Source organism: Diplotaxodon limnothrissa, linkage group LG6 (assembly GCF_057381915.1).
Source record: "Diplotaxodon limnothrissa isolate DT_005_m linkage group LG6, D_limnothrissa_male_GT1.1, whole genome shotgun sequence".
NCBI lineage: Eukaryota > Metazoa > Chordata > Actinopteri > Cichliformes > Cichlidae > Diplotaxodon > Diplotaxodon limnothrissa.
The window spans coordinates 41079981-41097254 of record NC_140601.1 but is presented as its reverse complement, the minus strand read 5'-3'; the positions used below and the strand labels follow the sequence as shown (position 1 = coordinate 41097254).

General features: G+C 42.0%; 1 protein-coding gene across 3 annotated transcripts in view; it reads right to left on the bottom strand.

Moving 5' to 3' along the window:
* LOC146631251 (potassium voltage-gated channel subfamily KQT member 5-like) overlaps window positions 1–12530 on the bottom strand; it is a 141765-nt gene extending 129235 nt beyond the window's left edge. For all 3 annotated transcript variants that reach the window (XM_085356472.1, XM_085356471.1, XM_085356470.1), the window contains exon 1: window positions 12095–12530. In XM_085356472.1, the coding sequence (XP_085212598.1) occupies window positions 12095–12435 (341 nt within the window). In that variant the 5' untranslated portion in view covers window positions 12436–12530. The remainder of the gene's footprint in view (window positions 1–12094) is intronic.
* Window positions 12531–17274: the final 4744 nt, after the last annotated feature.

The following is a 17274-nucleotide window of genomic DNA, read 5'->3' as shown; positions in this document are numbered from 1 at the left end:
TAAAGTGGCAACGATCGATCAGAGACTCCTTGTCTTTTTAAAAACACAACACAACGCAGAGTCGAGGAGTCTGTTTGGGCCGAACTGTTGCAGCGGGATGAAGCAGAAACCGGTTACACTAGGACGTGGGACAGAGGGAAGGGGTGAAAGTGCACTTGTGCCCCTATAATGCATACTGTGCAGCCAAACACAAAGACATGCTTATGGTACACACACATCAGGGAGCTTATTTCCTACTTCCAGCATGAAGAGAACGAATGCAGAATCACACCAGCAGGAGAGCCTCGTTCACATACAGCGATGAATGATTTAGCCTGCTGTAATTGGTGACCATGAGTTTATCGTATAAGCTGAAGAGGCAAAAAACAGAATCCACTCATAACACGTGCCTGGATCTTTTTACAATGCATCGCAGTCAATGCATCTGACCATCACCGATACCTGAGGCCATCCTCCATCAGCTCAACTGTAGCAGTGACCAGAACAGCTGACGAATTCAAATATCTAGCGCTGGCTAGAGAATTGGCTGTGTTAAAGGTTCCTACAGGTACATAACAAACACTAAAACTAGCTGATACACGACTCAATATAACACGGTGGGCGACGGCGGCGCAGCGTGGGCCGCCACAGCCATCGTACGAACACAGGTAAGAGAATGTGCTCTTTGTTTTCGCCCGTTGGAACCCACCCAGCACATCCTTTCATCTTTCATCCATCCATTTCTTTATAAAATCACTCTTGAACAAGCTCAAGAAGACAGCATCAGTTTCTATGGCAACACATAAGTGCCCAAAATTGCCCCTTTCACTCTGGGATTTCTCTGACACTTTGACAGCTGGCTGGTGTTTTTGATTATCTAAAAACATATTAGGAGGCCGGACGCGTGTTTGTGCGTGCGTTTCGTATGAGGCCTATTCTGAAGCACATCGGCTGTCAGCAGATAAACCCAGTTATTAGGCCTGAGTCCGCTTGTGTCACACTCCACATCAGATGAACTGCTACACACAGAAATTAGTCAACTGGCGTGCCACCTCCGTACCCCTCCAGGCAAGCATCTGCTAGCACATTTCTGATTAACAGTTAGAGATCAGGGAGGACTAAAACTGCAATAAAAATAGGCTAAAAGGGAGGGCGGGGCCATAAAAGATCATGATACTCGCTCCTCTCTTTGTTTGTGTTAAAGACCAGTCTCTCACGGGCCAACAAAAGCCCTCTGATGACAGAAAGGCAAACAAATAGCACTGTCAGGGGAGAGAGATGAAGACTGAAGTGATGTCTATCCAGCGCTGGTACCCCACTCACCAGTCATTCTGATAGAACTGTGAGTTCTTCTTGGAAGAGAGTGAAGTTTGACGTCCCTCCCATTGTCACGCTGACAATGGGGGTGAGGTCACATAAGAGCAGGAGGAAACAGCTGGAAAACACTGGAAGTAATGCAGTAAGAAAAGGGGAGCTAACACAGAGAGCTGTATGAAAAAAAGAGCTTCGCTACACTAAAAGTGACTCATTCACACAGATTGGAACCTGTGAAATGACTGGTTGGGACAAACAACCACAAAAACACTTTCTTATCAGGGAGTGAGACACAAGGGGCAATCAGGTGGAAAACCCCCTAACCCACGATGGCAGGCTCACTTCGCGGCAGTGGGCTGGGGTTTCTGTCAAACGTGAAAGTACAATCTGACATTTTTCAGAGAGGGGAAGCCAGACGGTAATGGTGTCTACTAGTTGTTTGGTTTGCGAGACTTTCAAGATGTCACCGGAATGAAACTCCCGACATCTCGACCGTAGGCTCTGGGAGGCGTTGGAGCGAGGCGGCGTTCAAAGGAAGCAAACAGGTGCCGTTTACCTAAATGATGTCTCTCTTCACCAAGGTACAATACCCACAACGCATGTGTGCAGGCGTATCCTGTGACAAGGCCTGTCTTTGTGTTTAGAAAGGCAGCCCCCGACAATAGAGAGAGGGGAACTCCCTCTGAGTAAACTGAGGTTAGAAACATGAAACCTGCAGCAGGCAATTTCCATCAGCCGCGACCATCCTGTGATTGGCATCAAACGGGCACAGTGATTTACATATAGGTACTATACAACAACACAGTCTGAGGCCAGCTCATGAAACAGTCATGATATCTAATGTGTCATGTCGTTTGTGCTGAGTCCATGTACACAAAGTGAATCCAGTTTTAAATGGTGAAAAAGTCAACATCGGCAGGCTGGAGGTTTTTGTGCTGGAGCAGCAAGAACATGATACCAGGATTTCCAACTAAGACATAATGCAAAAATACTAAAGTACCATTTATGATACAACTGGGTAAAAAAAACGAAACTATTGAGAGGACTTCTTTATATAGATTAGAACAATAAAATACAACGTCATTAATAACGGAGAATAATAAAGTTCTGTCAGACTCAAAATCAAGCTCTTTATGATAACTCACACAGGACTGAGAGGACATGAGGGCAGTCTCGGTGAATCTGGTGAAAGGACATGAGAGTAGGAAATTACAACATATATATATATAAAATGCAACAATTCTGTTTAGCCTTCATAAGAAAACTCTACAGTTGAAGAAATAAGCGTACACCCTAAAAGTTAAAAACTACTGCTAATCCATTATCTAGGAAAATAAAACAGTGAATATGTCACAGCGATGAGGAGCGCCAAGCAATTAATCATCTCATTATGATCCAACGTTTGGATGAAAAGCTCAGGTTCTGGCACTCGTGTGGTGTTACTTTGACACACACAATCAACTTTTGCACTGTTATTGACCAATGACAAGCGCCTACAGCAACAGCACGCCCTGAAAAACGTGCGCATTATGTCTTCTGAGGATAAGACACCCCGCCACTGTGGCAAAAATGTTTGGGAACAGCTCAAGAAAAAAAAAGATCCCAACATGCTTCTCAAATTCAAACACAATTTGATCAAAGCTTCACTGGTTAAAGCAAAGAAACTAAACCTCGTGAATGTTACATAGCGGCAACTCGCAAAGAATTATTCTTAATATTTAAACCATCATCAATACAATCAATACAATCCAGTAGGACTGTATTAAACTGATGAGGACTTGTGACCTGACTGCTTGGACCTATTCTGCCTGTATAAAGGCAACCTACGTGCTATTAGACAGGTGGTTTTAATCTCGTGGTCAACTAATCTATTCCTGGCCTCAGAGCTCTTTATTCATCGGAAATATAAGTTTAAAAATCACATTTGACACACTGTTGGAGTCTTCAATCAGTTTCTTCGACAGCATGAACACAGGAGGTGTAGCTTACTTTATATGCCGTGCTGTAAATAGTCACTGCGTCTTCCTTTTAAAGTAATCAGGGGCCCTTTTTAAAAGTGAAACAAAATATTTATGACGACTGACAAACACGAACCAGCTCAAAGATGTGCAGGTTGTGATAGTTGGGCTGTGGTTGATCCGTATCAAACGGTGCTCGAGAAACAGCCTTGATGTCGCACACGTTTAGATGAAGCATGCCTAAAACATCATGCAAAAGCTACTGCGTCAAACAAACCATCACAGAAACTGTTTAGCCCCTTTTCCACTCATGAACTCGCCTCTTTCTCGTCAAAGCATCTGAAGATAAATTCACATCATAAACCTTCTTGACACGGCGTCTGCTTCTCACTTTCACAGTGTCAGTGTGAGGCAGCCACCATCTGAGTAAAGAATCACACCTCTGGTTTGTCACCACACAGATCATGCCGGCCGGCTCCTCTTCACATACAGGTCAGCTGTGCTTACTAGTGCTTTATGCTGGAAGTTTCTTTCCATTGAGTTACTGAAAAGGTGACAGATTGCCTTAAAGTGTGCAAAATACCCCAATATGCTGTGAAGGTTAAGCAAATGTATAACATACACAGCAGAGTGCAAACCTCTCGAAATGATAACAAAAAGGAGGCTTAGAGGGAACAGAGATATTTCTAAGTGAGAATTTAAAAGGGTGGGTAACAAATGACAACTCAAAATATAATACACAACTGCAGTGGGATTTAGAGCAGCCTCTGATTAGTCATTTAGATGTCTACTAAACATTTTATTGTCTGTTGGCTTCACAGGCCCAATAACCTAAGCTTATCAAACACAGCTTTCAGGATGAGCCAGCATCCTTTACTGCAGTCTATAAATCCAAGTATTTCTAACAACAAACCGACTGATAGATATTTAACAAGTGAGAGCAGTGAGTCCATATCGCCACTCTGTGCACCGCGGCTGTTCGAGGTGCCAGTTCAGAAACCTGAGGCGGAGAAACGCCATTTCCCCTGCGTGTTTTCCTGCCGCTGAACATACTTGGAAGGATAAGAGCTCGTTAATGCAGAGGTGAGATGAATGGCGGCACTGTGTACGCATGTGCACGGACAGGAGAGAGGGCCAGCGAGGCCCCGCGACCGGCTCGGTACAGCACAAAGGCGGGCTCAGTGCTGCAGCTGTCGCAAAAATGTATCCAGCAGACATCCAGCTGTGGTTCCCGACCTTTTCATCTAATGTACCTCCACAGTCAGCTTCATCATCCATGCCTCCGATGCTCTACTGTACTCGTTTAAACTGGTTTTATACCAGATCTGGACAACTATGATCCAGATCTACATGTCAGTCATTCATTTATTCTACCTGCTACTCTATTAAACAGTGATGTCATTCATTTTTATTTAACCATCACATTTAGCTACTTTGCACTGCTTGCAAACAGTTTAACCATTTGTTATATTTTTATCAACCTATTTTAACTAACATAATAAAGTTAATTAACCAATTTGACCAACTAGAAGAGTTCTTTTTATTTGTAAGGTAAAGACAATAACAAAGAGGAAACTGCAAGGATTAAACAACACCCGCAACAGCGAGTACCTGGCGACAGTGGGAAGGAAACTCCCATTTAAAAGGAAAAAGGTTAGCGAAAAAAGATACACTGTGATTTTATAATAGCAATAGTTTTAAGCTATCATAAAAAGATTAGCTGTAATAGCTATATAATGTTCAGCTTACAGTTATAATAATCACCTACAATGCAACCTAACAATTAAAACTATTTTACATATTTTTAGCAACTTCCACAAAAAGTCCAATCACACAACAATTTAAAATATTGACTCGTTAAGTTTATCTAACAATTTCATTCTAGAATACGTGACGAAGCTGAGCTTGATGCTGTTTTCATAGAGTAATCAATCACGTATCAACCACGTTGCTGCCCAGACACAGACCAACTCTATTTAACTAAGATGCAGTCAATAAACATTACGATTTTTAAAAGAGGATGTTCTGCAGAGTTCAGAAATAAAATAAAGAGAACCTATTTTTACACCGAAACAATGTGTTATGTGAAACCAATCGTGAATACGAGGCTCTCTAAAGGCACGCTCTGCTTACATAAGCCTTTAAAAAAGACTCAAACCCATCTATTCAGTACATATTTTGTATGAAAATCTGGGCATGAAATGGTTTACATATAGATTACAGCCATCATTTAAAGCTATAGCAATACCCTATTTAAACTGTGCAGAATTAGCTTATTTGGCTGAATGGATCAGAGCTCATGACAGTCAGGATCAGTTTCTTCTCTCCATCGCTTACAGTGTTATTGTAAGTCCGCCCCCTTTTGATTTTAATCAGTTGGTAATAAGGAAGTGATGCTAACGAACACGAACTAATGAACTATACCTGCGACATAAGGGAGTCATTTTTGAGATGAGAACTTTGACCTAACCTTCATAGTGTTTTTGCAAAAATTTGATGCTAACGAAACAAACAGAACAGATGCTAAAACAGTGAAGACCAGTGAGAGTCAGAACTGTAAATGCTCAAATTAACTCATTAAAATTTTATTCAAATAGCAAAAATTCACAACAGTCATCTCAAGGTGTTTCCTATTATAATGTAAAGAGAGAGGGAGCGAGTATGTCTGATGCAACAATCAGACATGCATGCTTCCTATTAGGAGACTATTAGCAGGCAACAGGAAGAGTGAGTGAGAGGTCAGGAGACAAACGCAGATCTCTTCCTCCTCACCTGAAGCCTCATCTCCTGAAATCAAGTTCAGGCTCTAAAATTACAACATGCAGCCGTCCTATCTGAGTACAGCTCAAGACAAGCTGGCTATAGCAACAGCAACAGCTAGTCGCGAGCTAACGCTATGCCAGCTAATGTTAGGCCTGAATGTCCGATGTGCTTCGCTGAATTATTGACTCGTATCAGACTCCTTTCACTAGTTTTACACCCTCCAGAGTAAATACGCACGAATGCCTCACACCCGGCATTTTGACAGCTGAGGTAAACAGACTGACATCCTAGACTTACTACAGACGAACGGCCAGAGCGTTGAGGTGACTCAGGAGTAAAAATGTAAGATATTGCAAAAATATTTAACTGAAACTTATAAGTTTTTTTTTTAAATTCCTGAAGTGTTGGTGTTAATAGAATACTTTAAAATATCCAGTGTACAGAAATGGTTTTTTTTCCAATAATAGTAGAATCCATCTGAAGCCATTATGGAGTACAGAGGGTTAACTGTCAAGAAAATGGATGTTACTTAGTTACACCAACTAATTAAGTAGTTACAGTCAGATACTTGCTAATTAGTGTGTGTTTCACTCTTACAGTTTTTGCAGGTTTCAACAAGGCTTTCCAGAGTTAGCTGGCTACATAGCACATCACTGTCACATCCAAATATGACCCCTCTGGCAACAAAAACATTCCAACAAGGCTTCAAAATGCAGTAGGGTCCGTCTTTTACATACAGTCTATTACTGAAGCACATGTCCACGTTACAGTCTCACAGAGAACCTTTAAAAACAGACATTATCTATTATCTTTTTGTGTTTGTTTTTACTCTGTAACACAACATAAATTCAGCTTTTCCCTCCATATCGCAGCATTCTGCCAACCTCCGTGATCATAGCTCTCCTGCTCCCCAGTGATAAAAGCTATAGGAGTGTTTTGCAGGTGGTTCGTGGAGAGCAAGCACATCTCAGCTGTGATGTCAGCAATGCAAAGCTACAAAAATATTTAGCGAAGCAGCAGACAAGATAACGTCCTTAAAGTCCTGCATAATGTTACATAACATTTTTAACAATAAAAAGTTTTTCATATTCAGATATCACGTGACCCTTCGAACTGCACTGAGTCCTTCTTACCGAGAGCCTTTCATTCATGATTACAATAATTATGCTTCTTGCATAAGAAAATTAAAAACCAGACACCTTTAAAAATAAGCTTGTACTGGAGTTTAACAATATATATGTCTGTCTTGGTTGTCTTCTTATTTCACATCACAAAGCAGCACAGCAGGCGGGAAAAACACCCTGTTCTTAACTGAGATTATGCAAATTTGCTGCTTGCCTCAGGGACCATTCTGGTGTCGAGTATCATGTGAACATGTCTGCATGTCTGGTGATTAGTTCGCAGAAACCCAACCAAAGGGTTTCCACACAAACGTTTGGTTTAATCTACGACCGGAATGAATTTTAATAGAAACAGAAAGAATTTTTCAGCCATGGTTATATTTCAGAATAACCATGAATGGATAATACTTGGAACTTATTCCAAGATTAGATTATGTTATCACTTTATTTCATGTTTCTGATGATGTTAGTCTAACGCTAACCTATAATACAATTATCGATAGTACCTCATTGCTTTCACATTATTAACAGCATACTGGGACTTTCATTCCTAACATTGTACTATAACTTTTTTTCTCCTGCCCCAAAATGCTCAGTTTCAGACAGTTTTGTTTCTATTCTTGACTCTGACGTCAGAGAGGGGGATATCCCTTAATGATCATGGCAAGCATGTGAGCACAGAAACCACACCCACCTTTCATTCTAATCTCGTGTGTATGAACGGCAGCCAATCAGATGAATGCCTGCTAAAACGGACCCTTCCTTTCAAAGGGGAGGAGCTTAAATGGCTTAGTTCAGACAGGGGATGAACTAAAGGCAGCAGCAAGGTCCACTTTAAGGCAGGTGAGGACTTTGAAATGTGAACCATGCAAATCTATTCTAGCAGAGTTGAAGAAGGAATATGGGGGTAAATGAGCAGAAAAAGGCACGTTAAATGTTTTCCAACTGTTCAGCCCCAAGTACACAATACTCAGATAATACTCGTGACCATTACCTGGTTGTTGCTTACATGATAGAAATCACCTCTTTATTATCAAACTCTTACAATATTACCAAGCTAACCCACAGTGCTACCATTTGTGTATCGGGTACACCGTGTGCAAAACCTGCATTTAAACTAACCACCTTCTTCTGAGGGTGCCCAACATGCAAGGCTTTTCTTTGCAAATTAGGTACTTATTGGGTTACTAAAACACATTTAAACCACCGGTTTCACCGAATAATTGGATTATGAGAATATGAAATGGACCCCAAAGCAAAATATCACCTTGCTGCTTCTTTCAATTTCAGTTAATTTCAGGTTTTCCTGTCCATTGAGCCAACTTCTCCCCTACACACCAGCCAGTGAGTGCTCCGATTACTGAGTTGTGATTTAAAGAAAGATTGATTAATACGCTTGCAGTGCTTTTAATGGTGAACCACAGTTAGGTCTGACATCATATGGACATGGATGTCATCTTATTTCAAAGATAACAACTGTGACGGTGACACACTCGGCTTCAACAACTGTCCTATAAGCAGACCAGTATAACTTCAAGGCCACTAACCATCACAGCTCCATTCATCACAGTACAGGAGAGACAGCAAAGGGCCGAGTGAGAGTTCACTCCTCCTCCCACATCTCCAGTTCAAGCTTGATGCCGCAGGAATGAAAGAAAAGCATTCAGTAACTTCCAGGCCACCCGACCATGCGTTCCTAATGTTTTAGAGCGCCGATGTGAGGAGTCTGAAGATCCCTGTGGGCGTATGTGACTAACTCACTTTCATAAAATATGTAAATTAGCAGTTTTCAGTCAAGCTTTTAACTAAAACAGCAAACTAAAGCATATCGACTGGTGTACGTCTAAGCTATGGCTCCAATAAAGGGGAATACGGAAGGTCAGCATAAAGCTGGATGGCTCAAAGTACTGGGGCTGAAGCGATGGCACGTTCATGCTAAAAATAAATATAGAGCAAGTGTAATTCAAAAGTTTCAAATCTGGATTTTAGAAAAAAAAAAATCAAAATTCTGGTTCCTGGAAAAAAAAATGTTGCCCATGACGCAGTTTACATGAAAGGGTGTAAAACAAACCCACACCCCTGACTGGTCACAAACACTAGATTCTCTATTTTGGTTGTAGCAAATCATTGAATTTAGGCCTTTTAATTAATATACAAACAAATCTGAATGGGAGGGTTTGTTGGAGTAAAGGTCACAGAAACATTTAAAGCTTAGAAATATAGTGTTGAAAATCAGCTGGAATCACTTGCAGGGGTTAGTAAATCCATCCATGTCTCTATGTCGAATTCTACTTTAGTAAACATCAAACTGCCTTAACAGTGCTTATCTTTGAGGTAACACAGAGCTGCTATTGTAGCTTTTGGTTGATGATTGTACTATCCAATTTTAACCCAACACTGCAGGGAGCAGATGCTGCTCCACGGAGAAGAAGCAAGACTTGTACGGAGTGAGACGAGCCAGTGGCTCAGAAACAGCTTTTGTAGAAACTGAGAAAACTTATTGTCCCATTAGTTAGCCAGCTACAAGCATGATAATTCAAACCCCGTGTCAAAAATCAAGGTTCACACCAAATCCAGCCCTTTGCAAATTTTGACCAATTTTGGTTTTTAATTAAATTTGGCCCTAGTTGTAGCTGTGGTCTGCAGAGTGATTCTTTCACCGTGTGCGAGCTGCACTAAATGGACAGCTGAAAAACTGCTCAACTTGCAGCTAGCTCGATTTGCATCAAAATGAAAAGGTGATGCTGAGACAACTTTACTGGGTGGAAACAAAGACCTCTGTACCTTTATTTCCACAAGACAATTCCTGTGTTAAAAGAGCATAACTTGCATTGTTGCCAGCAGAGATATGGAGGCTTTTCCAGGGAACTGAGCTTCTGTTCACTGTGAACTAAAGACAGACATGCAGTTACAGCAACATGCTTCTGCGGGCTCAATCTTAAAGTTTTGGTAATGTTAATTTTTTACGTGCAGCCGACTCCATGTCAGAAGGCAGATCTTTGCAGGCCAAATAACCCATATTGTATCTGCACACAGTCACCAGGGTGCAGTGTCAAAAATGTGTGGAACAGCTTGTAATATAAGCATTCTTGTTAATTTAATGCTGTTCCATTTTTTCCACAGTTCTGCCTCCTGGTGGTGGGCTCAGTCGTCTTTACCTTTTCTGTTCAAACCAACTCTTCAGCCAGTCAGTATTCGACGTGTGGATAAGACGGATGCAATGTCTTTGTTGGACTGTGCACATGTCCATTTCCATAGCCTCAGTGGTTCAAATCTCATATCCTTCTAACCTCTGCACTGCCAAAAAGCTACACAAAGAAAAGCCAATCAAATGGAGAAGATGGCTGCTCCTCCCTAACCCTGGTTCTGCTGGAAGCGTCATCCTGTTAAAATGGAGATCTTCTTCCCCACAGCCTCCAAGCGCTGCTCATCTCCTTATCTGATCATTGTGGTTTTCTCTAGTATTAGGTATTAAGAGCTTTACCTTACAGAGTAAAGCACCTTGAGATGACTGGTTTTGTGAACCAGCTCTAAGTAAAACTGAACTGGACTAATCAGAGGTTTTAAAAACATATATCCGAATGTTTTCTACAACTAGTTAGGTGGTTATAAACATCACACGCAGTCGATCATACGAGTCCAAGGCCAACAGCTTCTTTGTTTGCTCCTCCAGTACAATGGCAGCTAATTCATGCAGCACTGTGAAAGGAGGCAGCACATCAAATGAAAAGATAGAGACACACTTAAATATATAAAACCCAAAAATGTCATTCAGGCACATCTGTAACTCATTTAGTTACAGATGTGTCAGACCTGTCTTCATAAATATTATGGGAAATCTGTTTTTTTGGTTTAAATTTTCAGTTGAGCTTCATCTCTATACGCCACTTAAAACGTCTTTCCTGATGTCATTTCCCTCTTTTCTTTTCTTGTTTTTTGTCACATGTATACAGTTACAGTGCTGGATGCTCATATTAAATATGGCCAAAGTTTCACATCAATAGATCAGCATATGCTGAACAGAGAGGAGCTGAAAAAGCAAAGTTAAACAAAAGATAAGTTGGGTTTTTTGAACTGGGAATCATGTGAACCTCCAGTTGAGCCTCGGAACAAGAACATGATGCTGGAAATGAGCAGAATGCGTCCTCTTTAACCAACATGCTGCTGTATTGTAACTGAACAGTATTTATTAACAGGACCAACTCTGCAATGAGAAAAGGATCCGATTTCCATTTCTGCCTTCCATCACCGCGCACGACACATGAAATTTCGATTTCACTGTCTAGGAAATTTTAAAACCGTTTTCAGTCAGCGAGTGTAATTTCTTTTAAAAGAATGCGACATGAAAGGTGCCACCGCAGACCACAGCCTACACACGACACCAAGGGGAAAATCCTATGTGCTCATGAAGAATGCAGTTTGAAAGAGTAGCTTTAATGATGACTCAGAAAGAAAAGTGAACACTTGAGCTGTTTGCGTTGTGTGTAAACAGCTTCTGTCCTCCCTTTGCAACCCCTCCCCTTAGTGTACACACAACACACACACCAAAGAAAAAAAATGGTGCTTTGCAGTCAGCATGTGTCTCGACTTCCTTCCTCCCTCTCAGGAACAGTTATCACGCCACAACAACAAACAATCGCACGCGGGAAATTAAATACAGCTGGTTGAGAAGCGAAGAAAGGCGCACAGCACGGCTGAAGATGTCCTAACCGCCGGGACCCTGAGATCCGGGTTTAACAGCACACATGAAACTCATTAACGCAAAAGTGACCTGTTAGTCTCACACTGAAGCTGCTTCATGTGCAAAAGCTGTGAATCTGGCGCATGTCAGCCATCACATATCAAAAGTGCCCCAAACTGAATCAAGCTTTCTAACTGCAAACCCTCCCGCAGGGACCATCGACAGGTGTGCATCCTCGCATCACACAACTCCGTACGCATATCATAACGTGAACTTACACAAACGCGTGGTAGATGAACGCCCAGGCTCTCGGTCTTTCCAGCACGTTGTACAGGTAGTTCTGAAGCCGCCGGTAGCGCACGTTTCTCCGGCCGCTCTGGGTGCTGTATAAGAGTGGCTTCCCCAGCAGGCTGAGCCGGGCTCCCTGCTTCCCCCTCGCGTTGTCGGACCCGGCAGCACCTGCGGCGCCGGGGGCCGACAGCAAGCCGTCTCCTGCGTTGTTCATCATCTTTCCGCCGGACTCCACATCCTTCAAGCCGTAGCCTTCGGTACGGTGCCCCGGTGAGGTCCTCATCCAGAGCCCGGTGCCGCCTTCGTCTCCGCTGTGGTTCCGGGGCATGGCATCACCAAAGCGGGCGTCAAGTGAGCGCAGGTCTTTTCAAGCATGCGTCTCCCGACGCCGGTAGTCCCGCCGTGCACGAACAACAAACTGCACGTGCGACGGGCACCCCACCAGAAGCCGAGCTGGGAGTGAGAGCAGCGCGCGGCGTACCGTGTGCCGTCACTCCTCTGACCGCCCTCTTTCTCGCTCCGCGTTTACACAACGGCTCCCGCGCGTGAAGGTATCCACGCCGCGTGTCCTGTGCTGGCTCGCACCAAAATCACAAGTTACAGATGTCACGAGGAGAGACGTCTCTCGCTTCACCGCCTGTTGCTTCCACGCACGCCTCTGCGTCCACGTGCACAGGCGCATCAGAGCTGCCCTCGCGCGACGGCTTTATCTTTATCACACTTTGTCGTCGCTGTGGCGATTGTGTCTCACTTTTACATGCTGTTTAAAGAAAGAAGCGTCCACTCTGAGTTGTTTTGTCTTCGCGCGCCAGGACAGCAGACATGCAAATGAGGAACCGTCGCTCCTCGTGTAATTCGATTTCCTGAAGAAGTTCAAAATTACACCCGGTTGTTGGTTTTTTAAAAAGTCTATCAGGTAACACGGGTTCTGCAGAATTTTCCACTTTCTGTGCTGGAAAAGTAACCGCAGAGGAAGGCGCAGTGAACATCTGCAGAAAGTATTACGATTCTTTATTCTTTATTACACGTTTTTATGGTTTGTCTGATCACTCTGATCACACTGGCACAGTAAAAGCCTTTGAGTGTCACCCTTTTCTTTTCAAAGCTGCTCTGTCATCTGCTGTCCTGCTGTCACCGCAACCACGTGGCACCAGAGACGCATAATTTCTCGGCCGAAGTGCATTTTGAACCTGTCACGCCGTCTGTTGTGTATCTGTCTCGGTGCTGCACTGACATAACAGCCCGACATAAACTCAGAGACGATTCTAAACTGCGGGGGTCCTGAGGCTGAATGGAATCAACCCGGCCTGTTGTTTCCTTTGTGTCACTGCAGCCACGCTGAACACTGCTTTGGTTAGAAAATGTCATGTCAGTTACGCCTCGTGTGTGAACTTCCTCTTCTGTTCACAGTCACACAGGCTGAATATTCTTATAAGCTGGCCCCACCGTGAGTCCAAGAAGAGGCCCCCCCTCAGGAAACAGAGGAGAGAAACGGGGAATAGAAAGGGGGAGCATATTTCTCCTATATTGGTTTCCATTTATTGGCTCCCTGTTAAATCCAGACTTGAATTCAAAATCTTGCTCCTCACATACAAGAATAATCAAGCCCTATCTTACTGTATCACCCCATTAGAGCACTTCGCTCTGGCACTGCAGGCTTACTTGTTGTTCCTAGAGTATTTAAAAGTAGAATGGGAGGCAGAGCCTTCAGTTTTCAGGCCCCTCTTCTGTGGAACCAGCTTCCAGTTTGGATTTGGAAGACAGACACTATCTCTAATGATAAGATTAGGCTTAAAACTTTCTTTTTTGCTAAAGCATATAGTTAGGGCTGAATCAGGTGACTCCCAAATCCCCCCTTAGTTATGCTGCAATAGCTGTAGGCTGCCGGGGGATTCCCATGATGCATTGATTCTGCAGGAGCTGCTTTATCACCCTCAGAGCTCAACTCTGCTCTGTATTCCTACAAAACTACTCCATCTACTGGTGCATCGGGCAGTCTTTCTCAGTGATGCAAGAGAGTCACCAGCAGATTCCAGACACAACATCAGAAGAGTGCAGTCCTGGGAATGATGATTATGAAGCATTATGAAACAAGCGGCACTGAAAACGGCTTCATTTTGAGCTGCAAATGATTCTGGTTCTCATTCAGTTTGACATTTAAAAATAAAATTCGCATGAAGCTGTTTGCTCAGATGAGTTTCAGCTTACCGTTCCCATCTTCATGTTTCCTGGCACAAAAACCCCAAAGGGTGGGCATATATAAACTGGTTTAAATTAGAACAACCAATTTAATTAAGGGCTCAATGTTTTTAAAGTCTGAAATGTTTAGTTTTAACTGATAGGTGATTTTTTTAATTAAATGTTGCATTAAAAAGTTGAATAAAGACCTTTGTTTTGAGCCTTTTACTGGTTTTGACCACAGTCATAATGAAAACCCATCATCATTTAGCTTTTTTCATTACTCATCCTATGTCTTGATTACTATGTTTATGTGACTCATTTCCAGAGCTTCCTAATAGCAGCTCAGTTTCTGTATGAAATGTGTTGATCTGAAATGTACCGACCACCAGTGATAGGAAACATGAGTAGAGTCCTCCTCCACAATTATTTATTCATTTATTTTTAAATTCCAACTTCAAAGCCAAAATCTAAAGAATATTGCAGCATATTTTGGACCCATGATTGGATAGAAGTATGAGTATTACATCAGCCACAGTTTGAACAAAGCAATAAAAATGCTCTACTGTAAATAAATTTTAAAAAAAGAGTACATTTCAGATTTACTTTTTCCCATTTTGTTAACAGAAATATAACTTAAGCCAAATGTAACACCTGTGTAACCACGTTCAGTTACACCTCAGTGTAACTGGCTGGCTCAAACTACCCCTCAAAGGAAAGATTGTATGACAATTTCACATGACTCCAAAACCCTGATTATAGCCGTGTGAACTCTAAAATGAAGTGCTGGAAACAGACAAAACCCTAACATGGTCAGACTGTGCAGTAAGAAAGCACCTAGAAAGTTTAGAGAGGAAAGGACTAGTGTTAGGAGGGTCATAATCTAAGATTAAAGATGAGAAAATGCATGTTTGTAGGCTCAAAACCAGAAACATGTCACCTTAAAAGATCAGTATGAGAGCACACAGCCTAAAAACCCACGCAATCACAAGTAAATGCAAAACTATTGTTTCCAGTGAAGCCACTTAAATAGAGAGAGGCCCAAATTACTCAGGTGTGTACTGCTTCCTGATGTCCTTCCATTGTCTGCTCATTGGCTCCTGAACCAGGAGGTCAAACCAGCCATACAAGCAGCAACAGAGTATTTCCATTAGATTTCACTTTAATAGTTATTTTTAAAGGTGATGTTTCCTTCCTTTTCCTGTCATATATATTATGATAGTGGATGATTATATTAAACAGATCCAAAGTTCCAAATATCCTGTCGGCCCCGCCCCTCCCTAAGCCTGGTTTTGCTGGAGGTTTCTTCCTGTTAAAAGGTCGTTTTTCCTTCCCGTTGTCACCAAAGTTCTTGCAGATAAGGAGTCATATGATTGTTAGGTTTTTCTCTTTGTGTATTATTGTAGGGTCTACCTTACAATATAAAGCGCCTTGAGGTGTTGTTGTGATGTTGGTGCTGTATAAATAAAACTGAATTGAATTGAAATAACGAGGTCAGTCTATATTTAGGTATATATATATATACCTATATATAGACTGTATAGACCTATATATAGCTCAAACCTATATATAGGTTTGAGCAGCACCGAGCATTCTTCAGACTGCTCTAAACATTTGGAGAGTGAATGTGCCTCATCTGGTCATTACTGATCTCTGGCTCTAGGAAATCTCTGGCTGTGAGGAGAGCCAATCTACTTCCTGTTAACCCCATTGTATAGGAACTAACTTCCGCTCTAGCTGAGTGTTGAACAGGACAAAAAGAAATCCCACAGTTTATTAGACACTAGCATTCTGCTAATGTGTGTTTCTGTATCTCCATGCATGCAGAGGAGCAGGCGACTGTGGTGACTGAAAACGCTGCAGCTATAAAATTTCAGCTGCTGCTCGCTTCATGCCTCAAATAAAAATGGCAGAAGCTACAAATTGCTTTATGGTGGTATGATGTCCCTAAAACTCACAGAAAGGTATTTTTGGACAATAAAAAACAATTGTCTCAACCCTTCCATCAAAATGTATTTATTTATGGACTATTTCAGAGGAAGTACATTATTGTAAAAGTACTCTGCTGTGAGCACAAAAGCCCCACCCCCCTGCTGTAATTCCTTTTAGGAGGCGCAGTGAAAGATGGCTTTTAACAACTTGTTTCAGACAGAGGATGAAGTGTGGCACTGAAACAAGACCCAGAATGAGATAAATTAGCATTGTTTTGAACTGTGGGTCATACACAGCTACTCTGATAGAGTCCAAGAATAAAAATACGAGGCTGGAAATGGATAATCCTTTTATGCTGGTGTTCTCTTTTATAAAAATCTGCACCCTTTTTAATCCCACTTGAGAAGAAATAAGTTGTAACATGTTTTGCTGGAGGGAAAGCAGTGGTAAACTTACAACCCAAACTATCACTGGTCTCACGTCATCTCATCATGTGAGATGGTTTCTGGGTCCTGAACCTCATGCCGACAGACTCTCAGACTGTTTTTCCCGGCATCGCTCGGCTCACATGAGCCTTTCTTTTCCCAAAGGTTTTGTTTGTTTAATATTTTACTTGGGAAGCCCGTCTTCATGGATGATATTAAAAGTTAAGTTTGAAATGTTTGTATTCCACGTGAACTCATGGTTTCTTTTCCACCAATGCATGACCTTTGACTTTATTAGATAGATTAATCTTATTCCTGGGAGCAGCATGGAAATTTTATAGTGGCCTCTGACATGTGTGATCTACATGTGTCTTTTCCACGATGGTCTGTGTCCATGTTTTTTTTGTTATTCTCTTTTTATTAAACAACCTATATAAACACAAATAATCCAAAATAAACATATAATCAAGAACAGATGTAAATAATAAAAATAAATAAATAAATAAAAATAAGAAAAACAGACGGGTGTACCCTCTAGTGTGTATGTACTCGCACACACATATTCACTCACACACCCATATTCTTAAGCATACATACACATACCTACTTACATATGTGTTCACTTGTAGTCT